The 13,609-nt window shown below is 46.9% G+C and overlaps 1 protein-coding gene across 1 annotated transcript in view; it reads right to left on the bottom strand.

The window, feature by feature from the left end:
* Tmcc3 (transmembrane and coiled-coil domain family 3) overlaps window positions 1-13,609 on the bottom strand; it is a 251,773-nt gene that overhangs the window by 152,838 nt on the left and 85,326 nt on the right. The window contains exon 2 of the mRNA XM_055627782.1: window positions 114-230. Within this exon, the coding sequence (XP_055483757.1) occupies window positions 114-140 (27 nt within the window). The 5' untranslated portion in view covers window positions 141-230. The remainder of the gene's footprint in view (window positions 1-113; window positions 231-13,609) is intronic.

Below are 13,609 nucleotides of genomic sequence, written 5' to 3'. Positions count from 1 at the left end.
TGTCAGGAATGAAAAGAGCAGTGCTAAGGGGATTTTCGCAGCAGTAAACGGGACAGGTACTCAGTGGTCGTCTGGCAGGAGTGTGGACGACCCAGGAGAGGAGGTTCACTAACCTTTATTCCCTCTTTTCTCATTAACATCGTCTCGATTTTGTTCAGGACACTAATACGTCTTGTTCAATATACTCTTCCCGGCTCCCTTGAAGTCACAGATGGCCACGTATGATGGTTCTGGTGAAAAGAAAAAACCTAGGTAAACATCTGTTTTGTTATTTCTTAATAAAAGAAGGTACAATTGATAAGAAAACCCTTCCCACACCTTTCAACCCAGACCTGATAACTGGGACTTAAGCCACCTGGTATCACCATGACATGCAAGCCAGTGTTGAGTGGCTGTGATGGGACCTGAACGAGCCTGCCTCTACATTTAGCATCCTGCCAGACGGACACATCCCTGCTTGTTTCAGCAACTGTTCTTGGGCTTTTCTGTTATTTGTAACCAAACATTCCTAACAGAGTGTCCAGGACAGAAGGTTGTACTTGAAAGTCTGCACATTAAGCGACATCACCATAGAGATTGAGAATCCTCCAAAATTAGTGATGTGTGTGGGTACCAGGGAGCAACCAGTCTGTCAGACAGTGCCATGAAATATGAAGCATCTTGGGATGCCAAGCCAGGATGGCCGCAGAGGCCGCTGGGTGTTCCAGCTCATGCTCTTCATCTTCTTTTTTTTTTTAAGTCCATAAATTTTATTTTCTACATTTGATTCTTAAATCCCACAAGTTACATGAAAATTTTCAACTTCTATGAAGAATCACATTAAATTTTTTTATTTTTATTTTAACTTTTATTAATTACACTTTATTCACTTTGTATCCCCCCATAAACCCCTCCCTCCTCCCCTCCTAATCCCACCTTCCCTCTCTCTTCTTTACACATGCCCCCTCCCCAAGTCCACTGATAGGGGAGGTCCTCCTCTCCTTCCTTCTGATCTTAGTCTATCAGATCTCATCAGGACTTTCTTCATCTTCTTTTTCACCAGCTGAAACCTGAATTTCTTCCCACGTGGTACCCGCATGTCCTTTCCAGCCTTACAGCATTTCAGACACCTGGGCAAAGACCAGCAGATTTAGGCCCTGCCCACTGGGTAGAGAGCTCAGTTGTTTCCATCTCTACCAAGAGGCAAGAGATTCCCATACTGAACACAGATTGGCATGTCTCTATCTGACTTTAAAGCATGCTTAATGATATTATCAGCATTATAAACAGTAAAACCTTATTATACACATAGACACATACATACATACATACATACATGCTCACATATATACATACATACATGTGTGTATACATACATAGACACTTACTGTGTGATGTGTTATGTGGTGAGTTGTCCCAGGTAGGGTTACTATCGCTGTGTATGCTATGTATGATCAAAAGCAATTTGGGGAGAAAAGGGTTTATTTGTCTTACGTGTCACAGTCCGTTGAGGGAAACCAAGGCAGGAACTCAAACTGGACAGAAACCTGGAGGCAGCAGCTATTGCAGAGGTCACGAAGAATGGTGGCTTGCTGGTTTGCTTGTCATGGCTTGCTCAGCCTGCTTCCCTGTAGAACCTGGGACACCAGCTCAGGGACGGCCCCTTCCATGAGCAGGGTCCTGCAGTTTGCCTACAGCCCAATCTTATGGAGGCAGTCATTTTTGCTTTTGTTTTTGTTTGTTTTTTAATTGAGGTTCCTCCTCTCAGATGTCTACAGTTTGTGTTAAATTGACATAAAAGTATCCAGCACATGGGTATATAAATGTATGTGTGGCTGCATGTGTGTGTGTGTGTGTGTGTGTGTGTGTGTGTGTGTGTTTGTAGAGGTCAGAGGTCAATGTTATATATTTTCTCCAATCACTCTCCATCTTTACTCATTAAAAAAAAAACTTGCCCCTCCTCTGTTGTGTGTGTTTGTGTGTGTGCAGGTGCTCTAACAAAGACAGTATGAAGGTACCAGGAGCTAGCTACAGGTGGTTATGAGAACTCTGATGTGGTGATGGGAAATGAACCCGGGTCCTCCTAACCTCTGAGAGCAGGCTCTCCTAACCTCTGAGCTCTCTCCAGCTCTCCACCTTTAGTTTTTGAGACAGGACTTCTCACCAAACCTGAAGCTCGTGAGTTTGGCTAGGCTGCTTGGCCAATGAGCTTTGGGATCTGCCTGTTTCCAGCTCCAGGGTTGCAGGCTATTATCATTTTTTCAAGAAGCCCAAATGAATAAGAGTCTACATATTACAGTTTAGATCTTGTTGAGAACAGAGCACATTTAGAAACTAGAAATGGTTCATGAAGGTCTAATAAAAAATTACATAGACAGGTGGCCAGGGAGCATTTTGTAGATCACATATCAAAGTGCGTGCGACTTTCTTTCCAACGGCAATGAGGGGCCCCCGAGAGAGTACAAACACGAGGCTGCCATAAGCCAGATCTTTTATTTAGAGAGATCAGAGGGCACTATGGGAAAGCACACTGCAAAGGTGGCACAAGGCCAGTACCGCTGGTTAGAAATGATATAGGCCCGAAGTAAAGCCATGGCAGAAGGTAGATTTGAGAGTCCTTAGGAGGCTTTAGCAAAACGGTTTAGTGACAGGTCATATCTAAATTGTGATGAGCAAGGAGTTAAAGTGACTCCCAGATCTCATAGATGGCTCATGGCACTGCACACTGAAGCAGAAAATGCAAGAGGGGCAGGGGAATGAAGGTGCTGGGGAGGGCTGAGAGATACATGACCTTACACGCTTTGAGATGGTCCCTGGAGGTGACCGCCAGACAATGGGTCAGGCATCGGATCTGAGCAGCAACGATTATGAATGCAACTAGCAACTGGAATCACCACCTTTGCTGAGATCATCCAGGAAACATGCACAAGGTCAAAAGATACATGAGCAGAACCTCAGGGAAGCCCAGAATCAGGAATGGTACAAACAGCCACATCCATGAAAGAGAAAATGAAGTGGCCAGAGGAGCAGGAAGCCAGCCACAAAGGAGGCACTATCACAGTTGTAGTATGAAATGCCTCCATGAGTTGATGTCTACTAAACACTTGTTCCCTCGGCAAGTGCTGCTATCCTGGAGGAGGTTCTGGAGACGCGAAGCAGGTAGGACCTAGCTGGAGCACGGAGGTCACTTTTGAAGGACACATCTCGTCCCCTAGTCTCTTCCTCGTGTTCTGCTTCCTGCCTAAAAGTTCCAAAGCCTTCTCTGCCCTCATTCCCACAGCACCGTTAGCCCCAAATCAACATATCCAAGGTCTGAGGCCCGCAATTTCTGTAGCTATGAGCCAAAACAAATCTTTGGGCTACTTACGTCAGGGATTTGGTGATAACTACATAACAGTAAGTAACACAAGATGGGCGGGGAGCAGGGTGGGAGGCCGAGCCAGAAGCAGGATATGGACGGAAGGCTTACACCCTTGGTGCCAGAGTTCTGCTCTGCTCATGTGCCTGCCGGCATCACTGGCCAAGCAGTGGTTAGGACCTTAAGAGGATTGAGCACATCTCGGGCCTGAGCCCCTAAAAGGCATGGGTGAGCCAGACCTGTGAGCCATGGCGTGTCCATCTGTCCCCGAATTCCAGTTTAGATCTCAGGCAACAGTCTTCACCTCCATCCTGAGGTGGAACCTGTAAGAGGTGGGGCCTACCAGGAAATGTTTGGACCCCAATCTTTCCTCTCTTGTTGCTCCTGGCCACCAAGTGGTGGGCGTCTTCGCACCACCATACTGCCAACACGCTCTCCCACCCTTCCAGAGGCACCCAGTTCATAGGACCAAATGACCATGCAAGAAAACCTCTCAGTCTAAACTTTTCCTCAGTTGATTCTCTCAGTGTTCCGTTGACAGGTCAGGAAGCAGAGTAACACGCCCTTCCAGGAGGATTGGGAAGCAGGAAGAGGAGAGAGAAGTGGAGCAGAGAGACAGGGAAGGCGTCTGCACTGGTGAGTGATTCTTTTCTGCTATGGCTGGTTCTAGTCGGTATGTCTCACTTAGAAATATAAATTCCCAAAATATATCCAACCAGGGGGCGAGGACTACAAAAGGCTGTATTACCTGACAGGATGAAATATGTGCTAAATGGAGATATAAGAGGTGGCTGGGGGAGCTCAGGAGAAGGCGAGATTAATTTTGGCTGGGTTGAAGCACCTCTTTCCAGAAGGCAGGTGGCATCTCAGCTGGCACTTGAAATACAGGGAGGCTTTCATAGGGAGGGAAAGAGTGCACTCTAGCTGAAGGAAGAGAGCCAGCAAACAGAGAAGTAAAGGGAGCGCAAGAGAAGTGGGGGTGCTGTCTGGCTTCTGCCCCCACCCGGCAGGTTAACCCTCGTGTGTCCCTCATCTCTCCACAGAAGCCTTCCTGCCCTGCTGCCTGCCCCAGCCACCCCAGCCCAGCCCCTCCCACTCTGTGTGGAAATGCTCTGTTGATTGGTCTGCATCTCTCACCAGACATTTGCAACTGTGTTTCTTTGTGCTTCCCGAGCCTGGCACAAAGCCTGGGCCAGCCAAGAGCTCAATGCTGTCTCCCTGGCTCACAGCAGGCTGCTCTGGCAGTGTCTAAGGGAGGAGGAGCCCAGGAGACCCAGGAGACCCAAAAGGGAGGCTTCGGTTCCTTTACAGAGCAGGAGCTGGCATGAAGTCTGAGATTCGCTGATAGTTACCTTCACTCACAGGCATGAGAATATTAGAACGTTTTTGAAGTTATAGTGAAATATGCACAATCTAAACTTTAACACTTTAGGGGCTAGAGAGATGGCTCAGCAGTTAAGAACATGGCATGTCCTTCCACGGACCCCTGTCCGGTTCCCAGGACCAACATGGCAGCTCCCAGCCGCCTGTAACTCCAGCTCCAGGGGATCTGACACCCTCTCCCGGCCTCCTTATATACAGGGCACGCATCTGGTGCACAAACATACGTGCAAGCAAAACACCCATACACATACATTAAATTTAAAAATAAAGTCCGACATTTTAGCCATTTTTAAGCATACACTTCTGTGGCACTGAGAATATTCAGACGCTGCCCTATGACCAACAGCATCCAACTCCAGAATTTATTCTTCAACCCAATCAGAAGCTCCACAGCTATCAAACAATACCCCTTTTCCCTGCCCAGGCGATGGCAACCGCAGCAGAAACTTCTGTTTCTCCCAGCGTCGTTACTCCAGGTACTCTATATAGTGAGGTCATACAACATTTATTCTCTTGAGAACGATACACACTTTAATGCACTTTAGACTAATCAGTATGCTACTAAATTATTTCAGTGGGTGCTGATAGGAACAAAGCCTGTATGTGTGTATAATACGCTTATTATCAGGTGCTGGATGAGACAGATTATCACCTTGGAATAATTTTTTTTTTTTCTGCTGTCCTGCCTTGCAGTCACACAGACAGCGGATCATTGGTCTCTTACAGAGACTCAGAAAAACAGGGGCACAAATTCCACTAAAGACAAGCCATCAGTGACACGGTATACTAAGTACAAGGGCAGAGATACATGTTGAGAGCAGCTGAAATCCAGCCCAAGCAGGAGAAATTGATGCCCGTGGCTTTTTAAAAAGGCACTACTACTACTGTGCAACAAAATGCATGCGTGTTAAAGACACTAACCACTCCATGCACCTGTGTGGCTTCCTCCAACATCAAGGTTACGGCTCTGAGGAGACGGCTCAGCTTTGAGAACGCTGGCTCCTCCTCTAGAGGGCCCAGATTCTATTCCCTGTACCCACGCAGCAGCTCACAACCATCTGTGACTGTAGTCCCAGAGGACCCAATACTTTCTTCTGGCCTACATGAGCACTACAGGTATGAGATGCAAAGACATCCATGCAGGTAAAACACCTCAGACCCAGCCTTCATGTTTCCTTTCCTCACATCATACCATCTGGAATGAACCAAGGAAAACACTCCAAGGTTAAATTCAATTCTGAATTTTAAATCTGCTCTAAAAGGTAGTATGATAATTTTTAAAAATCTACTCATTTTATTTTTATGCATGTATGTGCATCTCCATGACTTTATTTGTACCACATCTGTGCAGGTGCCCAAAGAGGCCCCAGTTGTGAGCTGCCATGTAGGTGCTGGGAACCCAGGTCTTACAAAAGCAGTAAGTGCTCTTAAACACTGTGTCATCTCTTCACAGACCACATATGAAAAATGAAATTAAAAACTATTTAAAAAGTATGACTTCACCTCTGTCACATAATTCAGTGTCAGGAGATTAACGTAAGGTCCAAGGCTCAAGAGGAAAAAAAAAATGGTTTGGCAACATAGCGCACAGGAAAACAAACTGTTTTGGAGAATCTATGAACCTATTAAGTGCTCCTAATCTTATGTAATGATATCTCTTTATCAGGAAAAAGAACACTAAAATGCAGCTCTCAGCCTTGCTTGGAGAAGGGTTGAAATTGCCTTCCCTCACCTGGAATCCTCCGTCTATTTCCTTCACCCCCTCTCTCTAACTTGGCACTGTTTCCTTTGCAGATGTCTCCCTGGAGTGGCTTCTTTGTTGAACTCGCCGTAGAGGTACCCCCAACCATCCCCCACACACCCCACAAAGCCAGGTTAGTGAGCCTTATGTTCTAAGCCTACCCCTCATGATGCCAAGGATCTCTGTGCTGTCACTGCTTATGCACTGGGCTCCTTCCCGAGCCTGTGCCAACTTGAGCTAAGGGCCATATCTTAGCTTTCATCTTTGCACCCCTAATGCAGTGCTGGCAGTGAATATTTGTTCAGTAATTGATTAATGAGTGAATGAATGAATGACCCTTCCATAAGTCTATAACCTTAAGTACTAATAATTTAAATGGAGACAGAGCAATTAGCACCTGTCAGAGACAAAATGATGTGGAAGGAGGAGGAGGAAGTTGGGATGTGACAGCTGGACTTGAAGGGGTCCCCACAGAGAACACTGTCATTTTTCAGTGTTCTCTGTGGGGACCACAGTGCTGGAGCGGGGTCACCAGAGCCTGGCAAGCTGAGCCTCTAGAGAGGAGGGGCTTGGAATGAGTCCATAATGAGGAGGTGAGCACAAATGTAAAACCTCTAAACAATTTTCTGTTTGCCTTGATGTAAACGTTAATGAGCTCTAGGGGTTTTATGTAAATCTGATATCTGCTCATTACAGAAAATGTCTTCTTTAAACACAAAAAGGAGAAATAATCTCATTCATAACCCCATTACCCAGTGCTTCAGGACTTTAAAAGGGGCTGGTAAAGAGTTGGAGGATCATTTGCATTTGTACTATATAAAACACTAATTTTTTAAAAAATGAAACTCCTTTCTAATTTAAAATGAATCACCTTCTTTTAAAAATAGCACTGATTTCTGTGGGGACCCCGTCAAGTTAAACATGGACCTTTAGATTCTCTGGCTGTCGTGTCCTGACTTCTTCAGCGGCCTGCGGTTGTCCCTGGCAGGGGCTAAATGTTTTGTTTTCTACATCTTAACCTAGCCATGCCACGCAAGCCAACAGAGGGTGACAGACCCTGAGGTTTGCTGATCCTATCAGCAGTGAGGGAACTGGACATAGCTCCACCTTGTCACCCACAGTACCTTGAGGAGTTCCACCTAATTTTTTTAAAATAATTTATTCCCTTTACATCCCATTTGTAAGCCCCTCCCTCTTCTCCTGGTCACACCCTCCCTCTGTCTTTTCTCCCTGTTCCCCTCTCCTAGTCCTCAGAGAGGGGAAGCCCTCTTCCTCTCCCATCTGACCTCAGCCTATCAAGTCTCAGTAGGCCTGCCTGCATCCTCTTCCTGTGTCCTGGCTAGGGCCACCTGCCGGAGGAAGTGATCAAAGAGTGGGCAACAGACTCCATGTCAGACACAGCCCTTGCTCCCCTAGCAGGGAACCCATATGGAGACAGACCTGCCTATTGGCTACATCTGAGCAGGGGGCCTAGGTTCTCTCTATGAATGGTCTTTGGTTGGTGCATCAGCTTCTGCAGGCCCCGCTGGGCCCAGATTTGTTGGCTTTGTTGTTCTCCTTGTGGAGCCTCTGTTCCCTCTGGGTCCTTCTATATCCTCACTCTTCCATAGGACTCCCAATGCTCTGCCCAAAGTTTGGCTGTGTGTCTCAGCGTCTGCTTAGATCCACTGCTAGGCGAAGTCTTCCAGAGGACATCTGGCCTCAGCTGGTAAAGCACAAGACTTTAAGCACAGAGGTTTATGTAGAACTGCTTTTGGGCTAGAGAGATGGCTCAGCCGTTAGAGGCTAGGCTCACAACCATAAATATAAGAGTTCCACCTAATTTTTTTGGGAACCTCAACTCAGGCCAAACCAGGAGTCATGGCTTCAATATATGAAAGGATTTTAGGCCTAGCCAGTTTGAAGCAGCATCAGGAGATTTTACATGAAGGAGGAAGGCTGTGGTGAGAGGATTAAGGGGGACTATCGTTGTTGAGAAGGACGTAATACACACCCAAGAGAAACCCATGAATAACCCAAGAGAAAGTCATAGAGAATAGGACATACTCAAGCACAGGTATGGGCTCTTCAAGAGAGTCGGAATTAACTGTTCAGCACTGGCCAGACAGAACATTCTGGGGATTCTCAAGTTACGTCTCAAAGGGTCGCTAAGCAATCCTTCTGGTCCTTTTTCCTCTTTTCATAAATGAGGTGGCTCTGGAGATCAATAACTGATTAATAAACGACTGACTGAGTCTTCCACGAATACATACACCCTTCTATGTCAGTAGTTTAAATGGGGACAACATTTAGCATCTGTCAGGGAACACAGAGCACGCAGTGGAAGAAGCAGGTGGCTTTGGATGGATTAAAATCCGATAAGCTAAAACCAGGAACCACCAGCGCTACAGGAGTTTAAGTGGCCACACCCTTCCCTGAGCATGGGGTTCCAGATGAAATCCTTAGGCAGCTGCCGGCCTCTACCCAGAAAGGGAGGGACCTTGAGCAGTTGTTAGTTGTGCTGAATTCTTGGGCCTTTGCTGGCAGATGCTTCAACTGGATCCTTGTTGGGGGCCCTTCCCCTCCCTCTGTTCTCAAGATCTCACTCCTGCCTCAATCCAACACTCACATCCAATCCTTATCTCCTCTGTCCATTTGCAAAGCTTAACACTTTATTAGCATCCTTTGCAAACAGAGGTTGTATGCGACATTCTTTTGGCCAAAAGGATGGAAGGGAAGCAGTAGCAGCCCTTGCCACCGTATTTTTGTTTACATGACTTTTCCACTTAATTCTTTTAACAATGGGTGGAAATTTTATACACAAAAATTTTGTATATATGTGTGTAATTATTTTCTTGGAATAAACTACTACAGATAGAATTTCTCAGCTAAAGGGCTTAAAACTGTTAAGAACTTGGCAATATCCTCATACAGGGAATGACATTTTTTTTAATTAAAAAAAAAAAAAGGCTAAAACCAAAACCTCATTACTACTTACTTCTTGTTTCAGTTTCTTAGGTTTCTTTTACAACTAGCATCTGGCTCACCTTGTGACAAATAACTGAAGGTGTGGACTGCAGGATGGAAGGGTGCAGGTTGGAAGGATGCAGGATGGAAGGATGCAGGATGGGAGGATGCAGGATGGAAGGATGCAGGATGGAAGGATGCAGGATGGGAGGATGCAGGATGGAAGGATGCAGGATGGGAGGATGCAGGATGGAAGGATGCAGGATGGACAGCTGATTTCAGTATTCTAATTTCTTTCCAAAACAGTGGAGCATCACTTGGCAAGACACTACTCTCTAATCCACACAGATCTTTGCAGTATTATAGCCTAGTCTGTTTCAGCAGAAAGCTTCTCAGGCAAGAATTTAAACAGGACATTAGTGAGAGCTTAGAGAACATCTAGAAGACAAATGAGTGGAAAACGGATGCCAGAGAGACAAGCTGATCTCCGAGAAGAAAAACATTTTAAAGGAATAGAGACGAAGAACAGAAAAGATGAAGAAAGCCACCAAAGGCAGAACCCCATGACCACCCTCTAGGTACTGAACATTCGGGCTTCTGTCTAGCCAAGTGTACCCTGGCCCTACAAAGGTCACTGCCTGAAAAGCCATCTCCCCAATGAGTGTAAGGACTCTCACTGGTCTTTCATGGCTGTTCCAACAGGGCCACCTCAGAACGGTCTTCTCCAGTCATCAATTTAAAATAGTTCACATGCTTCCCTGACCCACCATGGTTCCCTGCAACTTTCCCCAGGTACTTACCAACACCTGCAATGGTTTTGATTACTGAGTTCAGGAGTAGCTTTAGCTACACAGTGAGTGAGAGTCTAGCCTGGACTACATGATACTTTGTATCAACAAACAACAACAATAAAATTATTTATATATATTATGTATAAATAGTTTTAAACACAGAAAAGGGAATGGAACTCTGTGCCCTTCATTCTTATTTCATATCCATACTCGCTATACGTATATTAATATACTTCAAATCTCAGATATCTTCTCTCCTCTTTTTACGTGTACAACACTTTTGCCTGCAAGTGTATCTGTGCACGTGTGCCTGGTAGCCACAGAAGCCCAAAGAGGGTGTTGCATCCTCTGGTACTGGAGTTACAGACTTCTGTGAGCTACCATACGGGTGCTGGGGATCAAACTCAGGTCCTCAGGAAGAGTGGCCAACAAAAATGCACAGAACACGTACAACAAAACAAAACATGGATGGGCACAGGCTGCCCCTGGTATGCTCAGGCTAATGTCAGATGCCAGTTTTTCTTTGCTGACCTGAGGGAGCAGGCGGCTTTCCAGTTAGCTTCTTGAGAACACACAGAGAGCAGACAAAGCCTTCCATCCCTGTGGGGATCTGAGAAGCCAGGCAACTGTGAAGAAGCACAGACTTCAAAGAGTAATAAGCCCCGTCAGGTCAGGTGACACCTCCATTGTCAGTTATGTAATTCCCTTGCTCTGTTCTTTCTAGGCCCTGGGCAGAGCCTTGTTTTCTAGTTGGCCCTGCCTCTTCTTTCGCCCCACATTTAACAAAGAAGGAGGTACATTTGATACAGCTGTGGACAGCTGGTGCTGTCTGGGGAGCTGGGATAAGGTTGGCAGTGTCTGGGGCCTTGAGAGCAGCTAGTGATTCACACACACACACACACACACACACACACACACACACACCTGGTACTTGATAAAGCACAGTGCCTGGAAGAGGCACTGTGTTAATAACTAACGTGTTAATAAATGAGTTGGAAGTAAAGGGGCCGGAAGCTTCCAGGATGCTGTGAGGTTGAGTACTCAGGCAACGTACCATCAGCTACTATCGACTGAAGCAAAACTCAGCACAGAGCACATGGAAACAAGCCTTGAGATCTGTCACTGTGGCTTCTCCTCTTCTAAGTCTTGTCTTTTGTGAGTTAGTAGTTTACGCAGCTGCAGTCTTGCTCCACAGCAGGTTTATACAATTGTGTCACCACTAGCAGCAGAATTCATCCCACACTGGGAGTCTCCCTCAACGTGACTTTAATTGCCTGCACGAATTGCAAAGTGGCCCAATGGGTCCTAAGTCACTTTTCTCTCTGTTTCTTCCCACTTCCTTCGTGTATTCGTCTTCCTTCCTAAGGGGCTAAAGGGGGCCATCCCCCCTGACCCAGGTTCATGCTTATCTTTCAACCTCTTTTGCCAGGAGGTACCTGATTCCCGAACTCCCTCTGCCTCTAGGCAGCAGGCCGTCCTCCTGCCTCTGTCTGCAATGCTCTGGGAGCCTGCCCTCCCGCTTGACCGATCCCCGCCTGTGGTGAACATGGAGGTGTCACTTGTTCCCAGACGCCTGCATCTCAGTCTGCACTGTTTGCTTTCCTTGGGATCTGCTGTCCATCCCACTGAGGGCTGAGTCTGATGACTTGGATTAGCTTGGTCTCTGCTGAGCACTGGTTTCTGCACCTGTAACAAGGGAGAGCAGTGATGCCAGCAACCTGAGACTGAACGCCACTTGAAGTAGCTGTGACCTGTAATCTTGTCAATCTGATTGGACTGAGCAGTGCCCACAATAGCAGAGTATTCCTCTGGTGTGCCTGTGGGCGTGTTTCCAGAGAGCATTGCCTAAGGTGGGGAGACACACTCAGGATATAGGTGACACAATCTTGTAGGCAGGGGGCCTGTGGGTGATGAGGAGAGCCAAGAAGAGCAAGGCTGGTGGCAGAGGCTCTTTCTCCCTTTCTGCTTCCTCTCTCCTCTGACATGCTAACACTTTCCTGCCTGTGACGCACGGAGGCCTCAGAAACCATAGGCAAAATAAACCTTTCCTCTCTTAAAATGATGTGCACAGGTACACATGCAGTGTGTGTGTGTGTGTGTGTGTGTGTGTGTGTGTGTGTGTGTTGCATGCACTTGTGAGTGGGTGCAGATGTGTACGTGTGAGTTCACACGTGCACATGGAGGCTGGAGATGGACAGAGAGTATCTTTCTTTAACTGCTCTCTGCCGATTGATGATTGATTGATTGACAGGATCTCTCGCTGACCCCAGAGCTCGTCAGTTTGGCTAAGCTGGCTGTCCGTCTTGCTTCAGGGATCCACTTGTCCCAACCCTCCTGAATTGGAGTTAGGCATACATGCAGCCGTGCCTGACATTTTATGCGGTGTCTGGGGATCTGAACTCTGGTCCCCATGCTTGAACAGCATGCTTTACGGAGGAAACCTTCTCCTCAGCTCCATGCTCAGTTGTTTTATCGCAGCAATGAAAACCTGACCAACCCGTTAGCCTAACGAAGAATCCCGGTACAGCAAAAAAGGCTATAAGATGTTGGAAACTATTATCTCCGAAGTCTAAGTGACAAAGGGTGACACACATCAGCAGAGCTTCGGACAATACGGTGGTAGCTAACATGCAGATGCCTGTGTCCCGTCTGTTAAGCAGCTTATACGCTTCCTCTCATTTCGTCCTTCTGGAAATCAATGTGGAAAGATGCTGTACCCTTCTTGCTTTCTACAGCCTCAGAGCACAGCCTCGGAGCACTTACACAGTCTGCCCGAGGCAATCCCGCTTTGAGACCTTCCTGTGAGAAGATGGTTGTAAATCTCTAGGCAGAGCTTTTCATCTCCAGGAGCTCATGAACCCCCACAGCCCACCTTCTCTGAACACCTGTTCTAGACCTTGGATCCAGGAGAAATGAATTGTGCAGAGACGAGCAGAGATTTATATCCCCCACAGGGCTGAGAGTTTATGGGAGTAAACTGTGTCAGCAAGAATTCTGGAGGAATCCTTGCAGCCTGGGAACAGGTTGTAAATCTTCAGGTCCCACTAGGCATTGTTTCCTTGGCAACTGAAGTCGCAAGGCTGATTGAAGACTCTTGGCCCAAGTGAGAGGCGCATGGCATAAATACTGCACTCTGATAAATCCGGAACGCAGAGAGGCTGGGGGTGACTGCCAAACCTCAGCCACTGACAACAATATGCAGACACTGTCGTGCTCTGTGACGGTGCTGCCCGAGTTACACGCCAAGCCAGGGACAAAGAGCTGATCAGAAGCCCAAAGCAAGCCAAGTGAGAGGAAAGGGTAGGGAAAAACCGTGGCTTAGACCTCATCTCAGGATGGTTGTGGAAACAGCAAGGCCTGGCTGTGGAGTTGAGAAGCCAGGATGTTTCACACTGAGACCCTGAGAGATGA

This window comes from Psammomys obesus, unplaced genomic scaffold (genome assembly GCF_907164565.1).
Source record: "Psammomys obesus unplaced genomic scaffold, mPsaObe1.curated_primary_1811, whole genome shotgun sequence".
Taxonomy (NCBI): Eukaryota; Metazoa; Chordata; class Mammalia; order Rodentia; family Muridae; genus Psammomys; species Psammomys obesus.
The sequence above is the reverse complement of the archived record's forward strand: the minus strand, read 5'-3'. Positions and strand labels throughout refer to the sequence as shown.